Source organism: Bactrocera latifrons, unplaced genomic scaffold (genome assembly GCF_001853355.1).
Source record: "Bactrocera latifrons isolate USDA-ARS-PBARC rearing strain unplaced genomic scaffold, ASM185335v1 scaffold_235, whole genome shotgun sequence".
Classification (NCBI taxonomy): Eukaryota; Metazoa; Arthropoda; class Insecta; order Diptera; family Tephritidae; genus Bactrocera; species Bactrocera latifrons.
In genome coordinates, this window is record NW_017535908.1 from 140,445 (window position 1) to 161,563 (window position 21,119).

At 38.2% G+C, this 21,119-nt stretch overlaps 1 protein-coding gene across 1 annotated transcript in view; it reads right to left on the reverse strand.

The window, feature by feature from the left end:
* The window catches only part of LOC108968954 (RNA polymerase II degradation factor 1-like), a 29,815-nt gene extending 26,467 nt beyond the window's left edge, over positions 1-3,348 (reverse strand). Inside the window, exon 1 of the mRNA XM_018933339.1 lies at positions 3,282-3,348. Within this exon, the coding sequence (XP_018788884.1) occupies positions 3,282-3,348 (67 nt within the window). The remainder of the gene's footprint in view (positions 1-3,281) is intronic.
* Positions 3,349-21,119: the final 17,771 nt, after the last annotated feature.

Here is a 21,119-nt window from a genome sequence, read left to right on the forward strand (position 1 = left end):
TTGCTTATTTCAAGAGAATTTTTTTCTTCAGTAACTGAATTTTGAGCAGCCTACCCTCCCAGAGGAATCAAAACATGTAAATGCATCATTATTATTCTCACAAAAACCGCTTTGTAAAACAGTTTTTACAAGTACCATGTATTTACGAGTATATATGCGTACTCTCGTACAAGCCTAGTCTCCATGTATTATGAAATGTCGGATACATTCGCTCGTATTTGCTTAATATACATATATATGTGTGTTATCACTAATTAATTCGAACCAATGACCTACAGCCATCTTCATACAAACACCCAAGCATCTGTAGTATGGCAAACCTCTAGTGTGCGCACCGTTGTGTGTTTGTGCCGGAAAAAATTATTTTTGATATGCGTGTTTAGAGGTTATCATTTGTATGTGAAAAGGTGCGCACGCACAGGTACATGAACATTCCCGCAGGCAAGATTATATATTAACATATCCATGCATACACACAGTATACGCAGCTCCAATATCCAAAAACAATACATATCCAACAAGTTTTTTTCAATCAGAAAACAGCTCAAATAAGCACAGATTAAGTTCGGCAGAATCGTTGTTCCTACAAGCAAAATTAGTTTGTTCCATACAGGCTCTATAATTTTGTTGGCCTTACATTTATTTTGGTTTCTCTTTTCACTTTTTGATTTCTGATGCGGATTGGTACTTATCGTCACGTAAATTGGTGTTCTCTTTTCAATCTTTTGCACTTCGTTACTTCGCTAACATAGTCCTTAGAAGCTCTTTACGTTTGCAGACGTGTCGCAAATGGGGAATGGAAGTGCTTCCGTATTGTATCGTTCTTAATTGAAAGATAGATTACATGCAAATCTTACGTATATTCTAAAAAGGGTGACAGGGTTTGATTTGAAAATGCAATTAGAACATTGATCGGATCTAAAAATATACATTGATTCGATCGATAATCTGAAAACATTCAAGGAAATACGTGGACCCTTTACTACACCAGTACTGACGCTAAACATTTGCCACCAGAGTATCCAACTACCAACACTCACATTTCTGACAATCGACAGTTATGAGTCTAGGAGACTCGCACTAAGCGCTCAGCAAAATAATGTCATTATTTAATCCTTATCGCCACTAAAATCATCTGTTGCTGCCACATTTCAAGGCTCACACCGATGAGTGGAAACGACATCAGCAAAAATACTATAACCATATTCATGCATTTTCGCAATTATATTGGATAATACCGCATTTTTATACTTTTACCCACCCACATAAAGCCATACACACAAGCAAACTACCACACATCGAACAAGTCCTCAGGACAGATATACATGCCATAATATGCGGCGGAAGACCCACTTGAAAACAATGAAATCGATTAGTGTACAAAATGAACATCAACAAGTTACAATAACCCCGACCTCTCATAAAAGTTGTGGGAGCAGTACGTTTATTGTGGTCGCAACTGTTGGCTACGGGCTTGCTCACTTAACACATCCTTTGTTTGTTTATACGCTCGATTTATGGCGCTTTTCATACCTTGTGGAGTGATTTTATGGCCCTTCAGAGCATCTGCATTTATAGAATACGTGGAACTTGAACAAATAACCGCATGTTAAGCCGTGGACACAAATGACAACCACTCAATTCGACTTCCGCAATATTCGGTCTACGAAGAGGATCATCTTTAAAAAGCAAATCAATCAATTTCCTTATAGTTTTTGGTTCTCTAATCTTTTAATACAAATTTGTTGCGACCTTCACTTCATATTGTTATTATAATTTTAAATCAAGCAGGATGTATAAGATACATTTTCCTACCCAAGCACGCTTGAGCCACCAGTCTGGTTGCCCATGGAATCCTTAATTTATTTCTGTGAATATAATTTTAATAGTTTTGACTGGGATGGGTGAGTATTCAGTAAACACATTTATCGACTTATGACGTTAATGCTTGCAAATAAGGCATTCATACACATGCACTTGAGAAGTGTTGGTTTGAAATGTTCATATTTTTATGGTTAGACAGACGACATGCGGATCTGGACTTCCATCTGACCGAAACACTTAGTGGACAAGGGTGCTTTAGAAGCAACTTTTCCACAATGACAATAGTCCGAACTGTCCGACATGTACAGAGTATATAAAACACTCTAAACATTTACTCACATTATTTTATTGCTCTCGCTTTTCAAATACAAAGGAAAAACTAAAACCCACACTCGGTGGTAGATGACGGTCGATAAGTTAACGATACTCATCTCTGAGTCGACTGATAAATGGAAAGCTTATAGCAAAGCGTCAGCATTCATAATGACAAAACTGAGACGCTTTCAACAGATTAGGCGTCCGTCAGTTAGGACAATGGAGCAGACTTAAATTTCTTGTCTTCGATTAAAGTATTCAAGGTTTTTATTCTAAGTAATACTACAATTGAGATATTAATCACATGGTCCTTACCAGAATGCTGCAAGCTCAGATTCAGGTTAAAAATGTAAGGCTTTCTTGAAAGCCAGTTCTGTAGACGTTAATTTATTTTTAATTCGTTTAGGACAATTTCAAGCGCACAATGAAAGTAGATACAACTTGAATTTCGAATATTCTGAAACTAAAGAAAAGATTTTGAAAATATGTTAGCTGTCTTTGTTTTACCTATATCTAAATCTCTGCTAGACACTTGACCGAGAAATTCTTTTATAGCGTACTTAGTATACTTCTTCTTTACTGGCGTAGACACGCGATTATAGCCGAGTTAACAACAGCGCGCCAGTCCTTTCTTCCTTCCGCTACGTGGCGCCAATTGGATATTCCAAGCGAAGCCAGGTCCTTCTCCACCAGGTCCTTCCAACGGAGAGGAGGTCTCTCTTTTCCTCTGTTTCCCCCGGCGGGTACTGCGTCGAATACTTTCAGAACTGGAGTGTTTTCGTCCATCCGGACAACATGACCATGTCTTTTAATTCGCTGAACTATGTCAATGTCGTCCTATATCTCGTACAGCTCATCGTTTAATCGAATATGATATTCGACGTAGCCAATGCGCAAAGGACCATAAATCTTTCGCAGAACTTTTCAGTTGATATCATCATCGAAGTCTCTGCACCATATATCAGGACGGGAATTATGAGCGACTTATAGAGTTTGGCTTTTTTTCGTCGAGAGAGAAATTTACCTTTTAATTGCCTACTCAGTCTGAAGTATCTCCTGTTGGCAAGCGTTGGATTTCCAGGGTGACATATCAATATCATCGGCATACGCCAGCAGCTGTACACTCTTATAAAAGATTGTACCTGCTTGATTAAGTTCGGCAGCTCCAATTATTTTCTCCAGCAGCAGATTGAAGAAGACGCATGTCATGTCTTAAACCTTGTTTCGTATCGAACGGCGCGGAGAGGTCCTTCCCGATCCTGACGGAGCTTTTGGTGTTGCCAAAATGCAACCTTACATAAGAGGTGGTGTATGTCGATTCTCCTTTCACGGGTCTTTTCCAAGATTTGGGGTATGGTGAATATCTGGTCGGTTGGTGATTGGCCATTTCTAAAGCCACACTGATAAGGTCCAATCAGTTTGCTGACGGTGGGCTTTAATCTTTCACACAATACGCTTGATAGAACCTAATACGCGATGTTGAGGAGGCTTATCCCACGGTAATTGGCGGAGATTATAGGGTCTCTCTTTTTGTGTGCATTGGGCAGAGGACGCCTAAATTCCAATCGTTTCGCATGCTTTCGTCCGACCACATTTTACAAGGAAGCTGATGTATGCTCCTTATCAGTTCTTCGCCGCCGTGTTTGAATAGCTCGGCCGGCAATCCATCGTCCCTCCCACTGTATTGTTCTTCAGGCGAATAATTGCTATTCGAACTTCTTTATGGTCGGGCAATCGAACGTCTGCTCCATCGTCACCGATTGGAGAATCGGGTTCGCCTTTCCCTGGCGTTGTACGTTCACTGCCTTTCAGCAGACTGGAGAAGTGTTCCCTCCAGAGAGCAGGAATGCTCTCAGAGAGCAGGAGTGCAAGCGGAATAGGAAATCGTTCAGCTGTCTGTTGTGATTGCAGCTTCTCGACGTCGAACCTTCACAGAGACGAATGTGAATCTTGGCTGCAACAAGACAGTGGTCCGAGTCGATGTTAGCACATCGGAGCGTACTTACGTCTAGAACACCGGATACGTGTCTTCCGTCTATCACAACATGATCGATCTGATTGGTGGCTTTTCGACCCGGAGACAGACAGGTAGTTTGATGTATTTTCTTGTGCTGGAATCTAGTACCAAAGATAACCATATTTCAGGCCTCAGCGAAGTCGATCAGCCTCAATCCATTTGGGGATGTTTCGTCGTGGAGGCTGAATTTACCGACTTTAGTGCCAAAGATACCTTCTTTGCCCACCCTGGCGTTGATGTGGATTGTGGCTAGACGTTCATTCAGTACTCGGCGACGGAGTCCTCTCCCACCACGAATCCCACACTAAACTTGCGCTCCTTTATATGGCCAATGTAGTAAATGCCACAAGGACCTACTCGTCTCTGTCCTTGTCCATCGCATTTTTTAAACGGCGTGATATCAGCCTTTATTTTCATGAGGACAACCAGTTGGGCAGCGGCACCTTCCCGTTTAAGGGACCTCAATTCGTAGTCCTTATTTCGTTTGCCACGGCCGTCATCAAAAGGGGGGTTTCTCTTCCGAGGCTGTTGGTAATTTTTCATTGGTTGTGTTTTTTACGTGGCGCGTCCCAAACCCAGCGAACAACTCTATGTAGCGGATGTTTCGCCTTCTCACTTTAGCTCGCCTTCAAACGGATGTTCTTAGGCTACCCAGAGGATACTTGGTCAAACCCGGAAGTCGTGAGCTGCTTGAGCCATATGTAAAAGAATCGTTTCTGACCACTCCCAAGTGAATGGCGATCAGAGAACTTTTCTCACTTGCGTGAACTTCTACACACGACTCCATCCTCCATTACTTAGTATTTCTAAACCAAAATAGGAATTAAAAAATATCTCTAAAAACGAGTGAGCTAGCTGTCTTGCTTTTATTTATGTACGATTTATCAAGAGAGGTTTAAATTCCATTGCCACTTTGCTATTCCATTTGTAAATAACTTTGCGATAATGTCACTTAACTTTAGATATTATTAATTACCGTGTTCACTTCATTAAGTCCATTGAGATTGGGGGCAGAGGTCTGGGTTTCTATGAAAGCATATTTTTTAGAGACGCCACCATCTGGAATTAGTTAAATGAGCAATTAAAAGAGAATTTATATTATTCTTTCAGTGGGAAAGCTCATTACCGTTCCATTGCAAGACTTGCACATCTGAATGTCGAAATTAAATAAATCATTGAAATTGCATCAGCTTAATTTTTCAGCAGATGACTGCACTATTATTGCTGATTGAAGATGAATAATTTATTTTAATTTGATGCATCTCCAACATGTTTACATACTTAAGATAAATGGAGCTACAGGAATAATGTATGTAAAATTCTGTGGCACGAGATACTGCTTGAAAATAGCATTTAATTTATAACGGTTGCACTGTCAACGACGTTCTCATCTTATCTCTCTCGTCTGCATGTGCTAAAGCCTTGCACCGTTAGGAGAGAGGCAGGAAGCAATGAAGACAACAGATGTAAATAGGCAAGAGGTAAGTTTGGATATAACCGAACATTTTATACTCTTGTAACTTGCAAAGATTAAAGCCAGGGAAATGTCTTCAAGTACATAAGGTTTGTTGGTTATATGCACCGTTATAAGAAAAACACGCTCTCTCAATTTTTTGAAGATAACTCACATATTGGCCGATATATTCGGTAAAAAGACATCCGAAAGTTCGAAAATCTTTACATATATTAGGTATATGGAGGCTAAGGGAAGTATTAACCCGATTCAACCCACTTGGGCACACAGACATACTATCAGGAAAGATAGTCTGTCTGAATTTCAATAATATATCTCACAAATTGACCGTTGTTTTCGACGAAAAGCCAACTATAAACCTGGGTCCACATATTCAGTGCCTTCCGGCTTGAACAGTTTTGGTTCGATTCAGGCAATTTATTATCCTTATATATTTATCTTTATTCATTCTTGATTTATATAGTAGAAAGTGAAGGAATCAAATTTAAATTAAAATTTTGTTATATGGGCTGTAGTCAGATTTCGCCCATTTTCACACTGTAACACAAGAATGCCAGGATAATGTCACGTACCAAATTTTATCGGAATATTTCTCATTTTTCAGTTAAAATACATACATATACATAAGGGTGTCAACCCCAAAACTGTAGGACCGATATTTAATATGTATGAATTGCTAATGATGTTGACTTCGGGCTTTACGAAAAAGATCTGCCTAATTATTAATTATATATTTATGAAAGCATTAGGGATTCGCTGTACATATGTATGTATGTTAATCCCACCAATTTAACTTTTTGCGCTTTCTTGCCCTTTCAGGTTTCACGAAGCAAACTGAGACAAATAATAAATGTGTTCAGACAACAATAACAACAAAAGAGTACAAAAAAAATAAACAACCCAACTTTATGCTCAAAAGTTTTCCATTTTTTATTAAACAACCTGTTAAGCAAGGTGCTGCCGTCATTCCCAACTTTCGTCAGCCGCCAAAAAGCGTGCAATGGATGAATGGCCTTATGGGTCGAAATTTATGTCTGTTTCATATATTATCGAAAAGTATTATTGTACATAAATATGTATACATACATATACATATATTTTACTGGCGACAAAAGCCAGCCATTTATTGGTCTTGCGAAATATTGATTTGCGTTCAGAATATATATTTGCCCCCACTTGCAATGCATTAAGAATCATTAGCATAAAAATAGAGGTACCGCCTGAATTTGTTGTGGCTAATGTTGTTTTCAGGAGGCGGTTGTCGTTCGGTAGGCAAAATGAAGCCAACGTGTTTATTTTCGACATGAAAAAATCTTCTTGAAATGGGATTCTTCGAAGTATGAAAAGTTATGTTTTACAAAAACTTAAAATACCACAAAAAAGTTTATGAAGCACCGTTTATTTGCTTATTGGCTCAAAGGACTGATTTGAGTAGGTTTATTTTTTATCAATTTTGTGTCTGCTTTCCAAGTATTAAATATTGCTGAAGTAAGAAAATTAAAAAGAAATTTTTCGGCTGATTTTATTCTTTTTCGAAAAACGCTATTATAGCCAGCAGTATACTTAATTATAAAGTTAGCTATTAGTTTTAGAAGACCTGTATTATTTTCTCAACACTTGGATGAGCTATTATATTTAATGAAGAAATTTAAATTGTTTTTTTTTGTGACAGACAAGCAAAAAATTTCCGAAATTTCGCTAAAATTACAATTTTTAGACAAACAAACCTATCTGTAGGTTCAGCGTATACGGGGAAGAGGAAATGTGCCCATAGTTGAAAATAGGCATACAAGTACATGGAATGTAGGCGCTGTAGGTTTTAGTTCTACACCAAGTCCGGAAGAAGTTCTATATATAGAAATTAGTGAAAAAACAAGACATTATTCTCAATTTTCATCTAACTTCAATTGGTTATCGCTAACAACTAAATAAAACGACAATTAGCGCGGATTTTATTAAATAAAAAGGGGGCGATTTATAAGCTGGAGTCACCCATTCTTCGAAAATTGCATGAACAGTAGGAAAGTTTAACTAAAATTTGGTTGAGATGGATGAGAAAATGATTACAATACTAACACAAAACTCATAAATATTTTATTCTGATAAAAAAAATTTTTACTTATATCAAAGTATTGATTTTTGATTTGGTTTTTCTTTTTGTGCCTTTGTCTTGTTTTTTAATACTAAAAGAATTATACAATAAATTCGATCAATAAAATCAATTTTGAAATCACAATTCCTACATTTTCAACTCAGAAACTCACCTTTCAAAATTATTTTTGAAATGAAAATTTCAATAAAAGCCCTAACTTTTAGAGCTGTGTCGATATTTTTGATTTCAAATTCACCAAAATGTAATTTTGTAATTTTGATGTGTTTTCTTTCTTCTGCTTCAGAATTTTTGAAGTTGTCAAGCACTTCTTGGTTGAGAATTTTTGAAGTTTTTAAGCGCTTCTTATTGTATGTCCAAAACAAATTTAACGAAATTCAAATCTTTAGCGAAAACCAACAATTACACTTTTAACTGAAGTTATTTAAACGTTGCACATCCGAGAGTTTGAGTTTGATTTTTCCTGCTTACCGTTCTCACAGACTAAACCGCAATTTTTCATACGTGCTAATATACTACGTATAGGTACACAAATATCGAGCGATTCACTTTCATAATTTTGATTTGAATTTGCAGCCCGTGCTAAGATTTTCGCTGGCCTTTTATATTCGAAATAAATATTTCACACTTTCGAAACTTTGGAGATTCTCCGTTTACAACATGATTTTAATAATTCACCTACAATTTGATATGTCAGTTAAAATGTATTGCATTTAAAATTAATGTCCGTGTGCTTTTGGATATGTAATTTGTACTGTTATTTGTTTGCGAGCCTTTGATTGTGCGTGTGTGTTTGTGCGAATTTGTATTGTTGTATTCGGTTTAGTTCAAGGTGTAGTTTTTCCTTTAATTTAGATATATATACATACATATATGTGTCTGTGTGTATATGCAGTGGAGATATGTAGTATGTCTATGTACTGAATCAATTTGAACTAGAAAATTAACTTCAGCTCGAAGACCGGAAACGTTCGTTCACAATGAAGCCCCTTATCAGACTAACGCTGAAGCAACAGTGTCTTTGGCTGAAACACCTTTTCGGCCGACGATTGCTGGTCACCACACGTCGCAGCACCCCCTCGGCCAACACATAGCCCAGCTTCTGCAAAGCAAAGACAAAAACTCAGCCGACAAGGCGGTCGTGCAACAGTCGGTTTTTACTCACACAAGCGCAAAAGCAGGGGAAATATTCCCTCAGCCAACAAACACCCCTTCCAAATAAGCGTACATGTGTACATACAAACATCTATACATAGGTATGCGTATCGCTCGAGGTTTTGTACTAAAATGCCTGTCTTCGCTGCCAGTGAATTGGGGTTGAAAATGTTTTTGGTATTTTGGCGTCGCTGACTTTTAGTACAGAAATCAGCTGAGAAGCAACAAGTTTGTTGATAGCCTGTACATTGACACAGTTACGTATGCTCTATGTACATACGTAACTAAATATTTAAGAACGTGGGCATGTAGGGACTCTGAACACACAGATTGTCTGCGTACAAGTACATGCAGGAACTTGGCCAAAAATAAGGTATACCTGTTTACATATATCTTATTGATTTAGGTTTTTTGATATTATTTTAATTTCATCAGATACTTGTGGGAAAGAAGTAGACACAGCAACTTTGCAACAGGCAATTTGTAGGCGTGTATGACAGGTGTGTCTGCAAATCTTGTAGGCATTTAAAAAAAAAAATCCATTCCTTAAGAGGTATTTATCAAAAGGAGAGGAGAGCTTTAAAAAACATGCCAAATAACTTTTTTCTTTACCAAAAAATTTACTTCTTCGTTTCTGCAAATATTTCACAGAAAATAGTAAGGGCTGTGCGAGCGATGAAAAGCTTGAGAACCATCTCTTTATTTGGAGTCTATAATTTAAGAGAGGTACGACAGTTATACATGATTATAGCTGGGAAAAATTAAATATTAATGGTTCTCATTCAGCACAAGAAAGAAATGCTTTCGCTAATCGGTTGGTTTTGTTTCAAAATATTATAAAATTTCACTCAACACTCAATTAACACTTTAGGTACTATTTGACTTGCATTTCAACTTTCAACTGTTTTGAAATATTGCGAAGTCTGCTTTAGGTTTCAATCCATTTCAGCGCTGTAAGCCGATTCAATTAAAAACTTTGGTGAGAAGCTCTTACAAAGCGGAGCGCTTAACAAAGCAATCAAAGCAGAACACTATTAAAACTTATTTGCTGCTTAAATGGAAAGGACGCTAATTTCATGTGCTAATTAGCATTCAGATTGATTGTTGGTTGCAAGGTGTTGACAACGGCAACAATCAACACCGACGTTCGCAAGAAAAATAAAATTACAAGACAAATTAACAAGGCCAATGCGTCAATGCCGTCGACAACGCAGACATCATACACACTCTAATACATACACATTGGTAATTATGCGTGCTATATGTGTATACATACATATGTATGTCTACAAATCTCGCCAAGTTGTTGGGTGCTTCAAAGTTTCAGCCATTTCTTCCAACAAGTTGATTGCAACAACCGTCACGCTCGTTGCCATCGTTATGGTCGTCATCATCTTTGGTCAATAAATTACAATCGTATTTTCAATGTTAACAAGCTTCAAATGCCGAAACATCCAATCACACCATCAGCCAGTCAGCCAGTCAGCCAACTCAAGTGCGGGACAACCAACCGCGCAAACATCCGGTCTGGTTGCACGCCGCTCCCCACTTCCCGCCCGCAACACACCCAGCATACACCTGGACAGCAACATGCTTGACTGAACTTGGCTTGTAGCGTTAAAGCGAGAGCGCAAAGGAAGGAAGATGAAAAGCGAGCGGCCAGCAACTTATGTACTTACTCACTTGCGCATTCGTGGGAGCAAACAATAAGTTAGCGGCAGACTCCGTGACACATTGAGCACTAAATTCCACGCTAGTCTTACTAATTTACAGTTTGGCGAAGTGCTGTCGATTGTGCACACATACAAATATGCATGCGGTGGTGTGCGAGTGCTCGTCTGTGGTCTGGCATAGTGCAATTTGTAGGCTTTTAGTAACTAATGAGTGCACCCTGTTGCGCTTCTCCAGCATACACACACTGACATATTAAAGATATTACGGGATGTATATACATATGTGTGAATATGAAAATAAACTTTTTACACTTGGCTTAAAGCAAATGTCTGCAACTGGTGGCCGTGACGCCGCACACACTGCCGAAAATGCCCATCAGTATACACAAACAAAGTGGGACCCCTCTAAATATGCATCGGTCCTTAAGAAGATCAAACCACTTGATATGGCGACATCTATTGGAGTGCGAGCACTGGTGAAACTCGTGTAATCCAAAGTCGCATAAGTGAAAGTGTCATATTCAACCGTATTCCGAACTAATTTAAGCGTTACGCAGGAATCATAAATATGTTCGTGTTCCTTTTAGCGAAGCATATCTGTATATATACGAGCCAGGCTACTTATAGCAAAAGCCAGCAACGTGACACCCATTCATTAAAGCATCACGACCCGAGCTGACTGTAACTGCCATTTTTCATTTGGCCCACACGATACGTGCTCTCTCGCGCCAGCTGCTGCTGCTCTCCGGGGGTTATCTCTCCTTTATTACACAACCTTCCCACTGGCCTGCGTGTATATATACACGGCCATTTGCATTTGTATTTAAGCTGTGCGTAATTTTGAACTTGATTATTGTGTGCTTTATTTTGCTGATTGTTGTTTTTATTTTGTGTATTTGCGTTTTTTTTTTATTGTTGTTTATGTCCTTTAGCATAGTTTGTTACACAAAAAGCTCCAGCATGCAGCTTCACAAGGCTACACAGTCGTGCTTATGCCGTTATGCTCGTTCGTTCGTCTCCCATTGAGCTTTACACCTTACTGGACGAACGCTCCGCCGGAATGTTGTGTAAGTACTTCCTAGGGTTTATCACTCAGACGCATTGCAGGATTATCAGGTGTTGCTGTATCATTACAATAGTTATAATGCCATTTTAGTCGATTAAACCAAACAAAGCCAAACGCTAACAATCACCTTGTGCAACTCTCATCTCCCCCCATCCTCTACTATGGGTGCGGCCGGTTAGCTTAACGCATTACGTCTGCAATACATATGCATGCGCGTACATACAGCTTTCAAGGGCATAAATCACAGTTGTGCCTATTGGCATTTGCCACACACACACACTCACTACCATTTGTACACCATGAAGGCACGCACGCATGAACAGCTCAGTCCGTAGCACTTTCCGGCGTTCTAATTTCAGCTGCCACTCTCCCAATCATTATGGCCAAATTAATAAGAGTACTTTGCAGTTTTCATTGTCGTCCATATGAACACGTCAACATGCGTGTATGAGTGCGTGAGTGTTAGTGTGTGTGTGCAAGTGTATGTGACATTGACAATGCACATAAATCAACAAATACGTTTAATTTTTGGCGGAAAAGAGCTTTTTTGAAAAGCTGGAACGGATGCAGCAAAAATAATATTAAAAGTTGAAATGCACACCTCGAGGGCATGTGGGATGAAAGGTAAATATTTTCGCAAAGAATTTAATAATACTCAGACGTGTGACCTTCAGAAACCTGCTTTCTGGATGTGAATAATAACGCTAAGCCTACTTTCCATCACAAGTTACCTCTAAATCGAGAATTTACCAGACAAGTTCTATGGACAGAAATGGTAGTGTCAGAAATCTTTTAATTATCATCATTCCTTAGTGAAACCAAGAAAAAGTAGGGAAGTTTTGTAATATAAAATATTGTTCGCTTATAGATTCACTTTGAAAAGTCATCAAAATGGAGTAGGAAATAGGCTTTAATTTGTAAATACACAATTCAATGAATATAAAATCAGACTTTATCCCTTTCAGATATTTCACCTAATTGTGACAAATTGTACCCGGAAATTGTAAATAATAAAAAAAAAACATTTAATTATTCATCAATATTTATTCTGTCGAAAGATTAAAGCCCGCCGTCAACAAACTGATTGGACCTTATCAGTGTGCCTTCAGACCTGGAAAATCAACAACCGACCAGATATTCACCATGCGCCAAATCTTGGAAAAGACCCGTGAAAGGAGAATCGACACTCACCACCTCTTCATCGATTTCAAAGCTGCTTTCGACAGCTCGAAAAGGAGCTGCCTTTATGCCGCGATGTTTGAATTTGGTATCCCTGCAAAACTTATACGGCTGTGTAAGCTAACGTTGAGCAGCACCAAAAGCTCCGTCAGAATCCGGAAGGACCTCTCCGAGCCGTGCGATACCAAACGAAGTTTCAGACAAGGCGATTCCGTACCGTGTGACTTTTTCAACCTGCTGCTAAAGAAAATAGTTCGAGCTGCAGAACTAAATAGAGAAGGTACCATCTTCTATAAGAGTGTACAGCTGCTGGCTATGCTGATGATATTGATATTGATATCATCGGCCTCAACACCCGCACCGTTAGTTCTGCTTTCTCGACACTGGACAAGCAAGCAACACAAATGGGTCTGGCAGTGAACGAGGGCAAGACGAAATATCTCCTGTCATCAAACAAACAGTCGTCGCACTCGCGACTTGGAACTCACGTCACTGTTGACAGTCATAGCTTTGAAGTTGTAGATAATTTCGTCTATCTTGGAACCAGCGTAAACACCACCAATAATGTCAACCTAGAAATCAAACGCAGGATAACTCTTACCAACAGGTGCTACTTCGGACTGAGTTTGTCTCTCGACAAACAAAAACCAAACTCTATAAGTCACTCATAATTTGCGTCCTGCTATATGGTGCCGAGGCTTGGACGATGTCCACAACGGATGAATCGACGTTGCGAGTTTTCGAGAGAAAAGTTCTGCGAAAGATTTATGGTCCTTTGCGCGTTAGCCACAGCGAATATCGCATTCGATGAAACGACCACAGTGATATAGTTCAGCGAATTAAAATACAGCGGCTACGCTATCTGGGTCATGTTGTCCGGATGGACGAAAACACTCCAGCTCTGAAAGTATTCGACGCAGTACCTGCCAGGAGAAGCAGAGGAAGAGGAAGACCTCCACTCCGTTGGAAGGACCAAGTGGAAAAGGAGCTGGCTTCACTTGGAATATCTAATTGGCGCCACGTAGCGAAAAGAAGAAATGACTGGCGCGCGGTTGTTAACTCGGCTATAATCGCGTAATCGGTGACTACGCCAAGTAAGGAGAAAAAATTATTCTTTTCATATGCACTTTTTGGGATGGCTTATAGCTCTTCAGCGAATTTGTTTTATCTCTTCGATCGCCTGAAAGCAGGTACCACGGATAAGCTTTATCGGAACGAGTCGAGGAAAAATGCGTTTCATACCCTGTTTAATCCAAAGAAATACTCCTCTGCATTACTCCCACAAATTACATAAAGTAATAGAGGCGTAATGCAGAAGAATACAAACCCCCCCAACTTCACGCAGCAGAACAGAGTGAGAAACAAAAAGAAAACACCTTTCCCGCGCTTTTTGTACAAAAGCATTATTATCCCGCCAACACAAAAGTGAATACAACAAGTGAAGAACACAATTAAGTAAAATTAAACACAGGTGAACACATACATTCAAGTAAACAAACACCACAAACAAGAAAAATCCTCCAATCATCATTTCAACCAAAAATATTAACCCAGGAAGAAAGGAAATTGAACTCGCAACAGGTTACATTAATAAAGTAAATTAACATAGAATTACATATTTGTACAAATTCGTACAATTAACCCATATATTTATATATATACACAATTGAATATTAAACCAAAATTTATAACGATTATACTAAACGAAGTATCTTTTAATTAAATGCAATCGACCCCTTTCGTCGACATAACCCGACATACCCAAAATATCCACCAACATCATTCGAATGGACTCGAGTTAGAAATCGAGCTCTCTTGTCATCTCTTTAACACTTGTCTAACGATTTTCAAGCACCATGTTTTCACTTTCTTAATATTTTCATCAGTTGAAGAGCTCGAAGGTAGTCCAGAACGAAGCATTACTGCAACCATTTCTCGACTGCCTTTGAAGGCTTTGTACCACTCGTGGGCTTGCTTTTGATAAAACTGAATCACAGTAAGCCTTTTCCAATATTCGCAATGATTCCACACACGAAATTTGGTTAGAAAAATTATTTGTTCGATAGTTTTAGGCATTGCAAAAATCGCAACAAACTACTGAGGTGTACCGCCATAAGCACCAGCTGTAAACAGACTGTTTGACGGATCGCGCTGGTACTATTTGGCATAGTAATTATGGACAGTCTTACCAACTAAGCAAAATACATCTTCTTGAAATATCATTTAATCGGAAAATTTAAATTAAATGTTGTAATGTCTATTCGTCCCACCATCCACACACGTGGTCTTTTCAAATTTCACAATGCATGAGTGTGTTTGTGTTTTTGGTGGTGCTATGCTAACCATAATGAGCGGCACTAAAAAAATTTAAAAAAAAATGCCATTGTCAAACGCATATCGGATTATAGTGAACATGCCTGAGTTCGTGCGAATGCATTATTTCCTTGTTTCTTGGAAAACTAAATGTGCCAAAGCAGTAAAGGACTGTCATAGCTTACATTTCGTTATGGTAACAGCAGTTCGCTTTGAAAAATCACTTCATGTAATGCTAATTATGTTCACAATGCTCACTAATTAGTTCAGATCGACTTTGATGGTGTAATTAGTATAAAACCGCAGCAGACGTCCTTTTTTAATTCATAAATATGTAAGATACAAAAAATACAATATTTTTATAATTTTTAGAACTCTTTATACTCTTTTCTAAGCTTCTTAAAGGATTGATTATAATCATATGAAGCAGCCTTAAAGTAAACAAATATGATGTGAAAGTGAACTAAAGCGGAACAAAATATGAAATTTTTCAAATTTTTTGGTTGATGCAAACTTTTATTCTGTTGCGCGAAGCATAGCAAGCGAGAGCCAGCTAATACGTGCACAGGTCTGCAAAGTTTACACAGAAATTCCAAAGTGATTTTGCTTTCCAAGCAATCGCCTCAAAGTTATGCGAGTGATTTTATGCAAAATGGCTGAACGGTAAATTTAAAAAATTTTACTCCCACCAAATAAATGCATTCGGGAAAGTTTTCGGATGGTAAGAAATTTTCCAGAGAGTTCAAGCGCAGCTGGCCGCTGCCTTCGATAGCAACAACATTGTAGCACAAAAGAAGGACGCCGTGGCGTATGAGTAACATTTGAATGTTGGATGAGTAAAACGGAAAAATAGAAAATGAAAAAATAGAAACAAAATGACACTAGTTTGCATATTTGTTATATAACTGTATTAACGTGACTCTCAGGTTTGTGTTTTTTTGTTTTTTTTTTTTTTGTCAAATGTCTTGACGTCTAACTTCCTTTCCCCCACAAGCAACATTCACTCCCTCACTTATGAAACTTCTGCAAGCGCCCTCAGAAAGTTTTCAACAAGAGCAGCTGAAATGGCAAGAGTTGCGGTGATGCGTGTGGCACATAGAACTAGCTCACAACTAAAATAATTCACCAAGATGTCACAGCGCCTTGTACACTTCACGCAAACTGCAAATAATCACCATTATATTAGAAGATACATTTGGTGCTCCTGTTGGAGTTCACTTAATTACTTTTGTAGCAACTAAGTTTACGTGGAATTTATATTGTATGCGAACTGCATAAATATTCTAGAAATGCGAAGTTAATTGCACCCGCAGAGCGAGTGAAGGTACAAGTGGATTAAAATTTAAATAAAGGTCAACTGAAAAGGACTACAGTGCTTGAGTAATACAATATCCGGCGCTTACGCACTGACCCATAATTCGTGTATTTTCCCTATCTTCCCTATTCTACCTATATTGTTTGGCAAATAATTAAAAGAGTTTAAATTTTATGCAAATTATTGTCTTATAATCGGAGTAAGTCTTTAAGTCACTTTGCTTAAGGGGTTACATGGGTTTACGAGTTTCAAAAAATGGAATTTTTTTTTGCCATAAATCCAATTTTCAGTTTTTTTCATCTTACACGTTCTATTGTTAACTAAGGTTTTAACTAAAACACGTATTTTTTCTTTTTAGATGATTCTGTAAGGAGTTATCTTACCAACGCAGGTGCATCTTTTTTTGGAGGGGTCGCAGTGTTCGAGTTTAAACTATTTTTTTTCCAAAAATTTCAGAAATTCTCTATAAATACAACAATAAAAACTTCTAATAAAATATTTCGTTTTTTACATGAGAAAAAATTGTTGGATGGATTTGTTCTTTACCCGACGAAACCCATGTAGCCGCTTGGCCGGTTTTAAGCTCGAGCTAACTGCAGGAAATAGCGTCACAACTGCTTTTGATGTCGTAAAAAGTACCCCAAAGAAGGCTAACGAAAGCACGACGAAAAACGTGTAATTATATCTATATACATATATCAACAGTCTATACATGCAATTCGAATATCCACCTTTGCACACAATAAAGAATGAGAAAGTGAAAATCCATCAGTCACATTTTCCTAAACGTAAACTACGAACCGTGTGCCTCGCATTTTCCCCTGTCTCTTTGCTCCTTCATTTCACGCCAAAAATTATGACAGATAAGCAAATTTTATAATGGCTCAACACCTGCTCGGAAATTTACCGCGTTGTTAAACCCGCTCGTGAACTGCTGCCAAGGTATGAATGCAGACATTACCAGGTGCTTATGGAATTTACATGCGACATTTTTAAGTGAGATTATGCTTGCAGTACGAGTGTGCGCACATACAGCTAAGTTTACTCCACAAATATGATGCGACAATAAACTAAACATTATAAACGGTATTTATAATTGCGAGTGGGGTAGGAAGGTAGGTGGATAGGTTACTGGTGAAACGCGTAGCTTATTTTTAGCACTCATTAGAGACGTCAACATTTATTTCAGCCATGAGAAGAAGAAAAGTAGGTAGGTAACCAGTGACAATTGGTACACATTCAAACATTATTACAACAATGACAAAAATGTTACAAGAGAGAATTGATAAATCTAGTGTTTTTTTTAGGTTCGTTGTAATTGTGCCGGAATTAAATATTTATACCTTATATGATGAAATCGCTCTTCAAACAATAATACGAAATGTGACTTAATACCTAAATAAAAAAAAGTAATCAATCGTTCCGTGCCGTCTCACTCATTTCATACTCATACCTCTCTTAGTCCCATTAGTCCTATTTTTCAATAGGACTTTAGGTTAGCACTTTTAGCACACCTAGATCGTTATAACGGTATTACAGACGCGGCTTGTGCGATATTATGCAATTTCAATATGGAGTTACCCTTTTTATACTTTTGTCCCTTCTTATTGCAAAAATGTCTGGATATTTCTAGCCACCGGTAATAAAAGATTTTCGTATTTGACAAATATGGAAAAGCTTTATTTCAACAGTAAACTCAATATTGACAGCATATTTCATCAAATGGCTCATTTTGTTTTGAAAAGAGAAGCGGGTACGATTTTTATAAACATGCGTTCATACTATGCGCATTCCTGACTTTAAGTATTCGTTGGCCCACACATTTGCTCAGGCTTGACTCACCTTAGCTCACCGCCACAAAGTTCTTCGCTGAATGCCCGAATCCGACGTGCTTGAAATATGGGTTAGCGTTTATTCCTTGTGTTATTTTTTGATCTTATGAAGCCTATGCCAATACACTCACATGCGTACATAACGCCATGCACATACATATATGGAGTGGAGCTCACATTTCGATTTCATTTTATTCTCTTCGCTTATGGCGTGCTTGGCAGATATAATGTATGTAGATGTAAAAATATAAATAAATAATATGTACAATATGCAAAGCTGGAGCACTCATAATACGAAAGCTCTTAGCATCAGCATGCTTCTGTTATTTTTAGTTGTTATTTCAGTTTATAAAAAGCAAAAAGCATCGATAGACACAACAACGCAACGAGAGCATAAGAAATTATTATTAAAATTCCTTTAAAAAAGTATATATCAAACTCAATACTAATTTTTACTGTGTACTGTTGAAATATTACCTTTTTCACCAAGTCCAACAGTGACTAGGGGATTTCGACCACACGAGTCACATAAGTGGCACAAAATGCCCATTAATTTCCCTCAAAAACATTTAGAGGACCCAATTACTTATAAACGGTAGCTACCGTTATTTCTTTGACCTAAACCTTATCAATACTTCGTTTTAACTGCTTTGTTGTCTTTGGGCAAAAGCATGACCTTGAATCAAATTGTTTCTCGGCTCATTACACTTCCTCAGGACAACTGCATTGAATGTTACTCATACGCCATGCCGTACGCAAGTTCGCAGCATTGAGGCCGTGACTACGAAGTTTGTGCTTATAAATGGTTATTGTTTTGTTTACGAGCACACATGCATGTAGCGATGAAAATCGAGACAAGACCGGCTTCTACATAATCTATTTGGAGAGGTAAAAGCATTCCAGGAGTGAGTGGAATGTTGCCTTGTCAATATTTTTTGAAACGATTCTTTCGCGCAGGGAGTCTATGAGAATCAAACTTTAAAAACTCACAAAATGCAAAGTGAAGGATTTATTACCTTTACGAGAATCAATAAATTTTTAAGATATCTTCATTTCACGTCAAACATGTCAACTCGGTCTTCTTCTTTGACTTTTTCGAGACTCATCACAAAAATGTTAGTCACTGTGCAAGGCGGCGGAGAGAGTAATGTTTTTATAATTCAACAAGCTGCATTAACATTACAGCACATATATATGGACTTTTGGCTATGATGGTGTACGGCTTCAAACAAAGCCCGGCTAACCAGATATTACTTGAAAGTCATGCTGACTTCCGACCTTGAATAAACTCGTGTGTAAACATATACCTATGCCATCTACATATGTTATGTATAATAGAAATGTCGCAGCAAATAAATACTTTACTTTTGCCAAATATGATTTTGTGTCGTTTGTTGATGGGCACTAGTGTATTCACTGCCCACTTTATTTGACAAATAGAAATAAATACATATGTAAATATATAAGTGGTATATATGCATGTATAAGGATTTTCGATGATAACACAGGAGCTTTCAATGTGACTTCTTGTGAAACTTGCGCAGAATATCAATTTGCAGTGTCAGATTTTGTAATGTGTTTATTGAAGGGCGGCCGACGCTAACAGCACGACCATTTTCAGCCTGTACAAATATACTGACAAACCGAGAAGCAGTGACAGCGGTCACATAAACAAATATTTGACATACGTAAGTACATATACATCAGCGCACATTGCCATAGTGGATGTAATAGTTGTATTTGTTTACGGGAATTCATCTTGGCATTGCTCATCGCACTTTGCTAAAAACGCGTGAAATATTCATATAACTTATGTACACAAGTGAATGCTTTAGTTGTAACGGTATGTGTTAAATAGAATTCAATACGGATTTCTAACAAACGCTCGCATAAAGGTGGATAAGACGATTTGTATTGTTATCATAAGTGTTATTTAAGAGGCTCACCAACATCAGACGTTCATCATCCTTTGCTGTCTTCTAAATGTTTTTTTTTCCAGAAATCAGAAATGAAAGTCGTTGCCTTCATTGAAACGGTCACAATAATACCAGGGCATTACCATGAAGTATTCTCAAGATCACGAAATAATTAGTGAACTTTTAAAGTTTCCAGACATTCATGCATTAGAGTTTGGTGTGGTATGGCGGCTGCTACTTGCTCATTTGTACCATTATATTTAGCTGTCTATGAGTAATCACGACAGCTTTTTGTCTTCTTTATTAGCTTAGACACGAGTTTACAACAGCGCGCCAGACGTACTTCCTTTTCGCTGTTTGGCGTCAATTGGAGATTCCAAGTGTAGCCAGATCTTTATTCACCTGGTCTTTCCAATGGAGTGGAATGGTCATTCATTTGGACGACATGATCTAGCCAGCGTAGCTGCTGTCTTTTTATTCACTGAACTATGTCAATGTCGTAGAACCCGTACAGCTCATCGTTCCACCGAATGCGATATCCGCGTTGCCAAGCCGCAACGGACCATAAATCTTCCACACAACTCTCGAAAACTCGTAACGCCGACTCAATTAATTGTTGTCATCGGACATGCCTCTGCACCATATAGCATAACGGGAATAAAGAGTGACTTATAGAGTTTGGTTTTTGTTCTTCGAGAGAGAACTTTACTGCCTTCTCAGTACGAATTAGTACTAGTTGGTAAGAGTTATTCTGCATTGGATTTCGAGGCTGACGTTATTGTTGGTGTTAATGCTGGTTCAAGGAACTTATGACTGTTAACAATGACGTGAGAGCCAGTCTGGAAGAAACAGAACAAACGGCGCGGTTGTTGAGGCCAATGATATCAACATTATCGACGTATGCCAGCACGAAGATTTTTAGAAGACTTT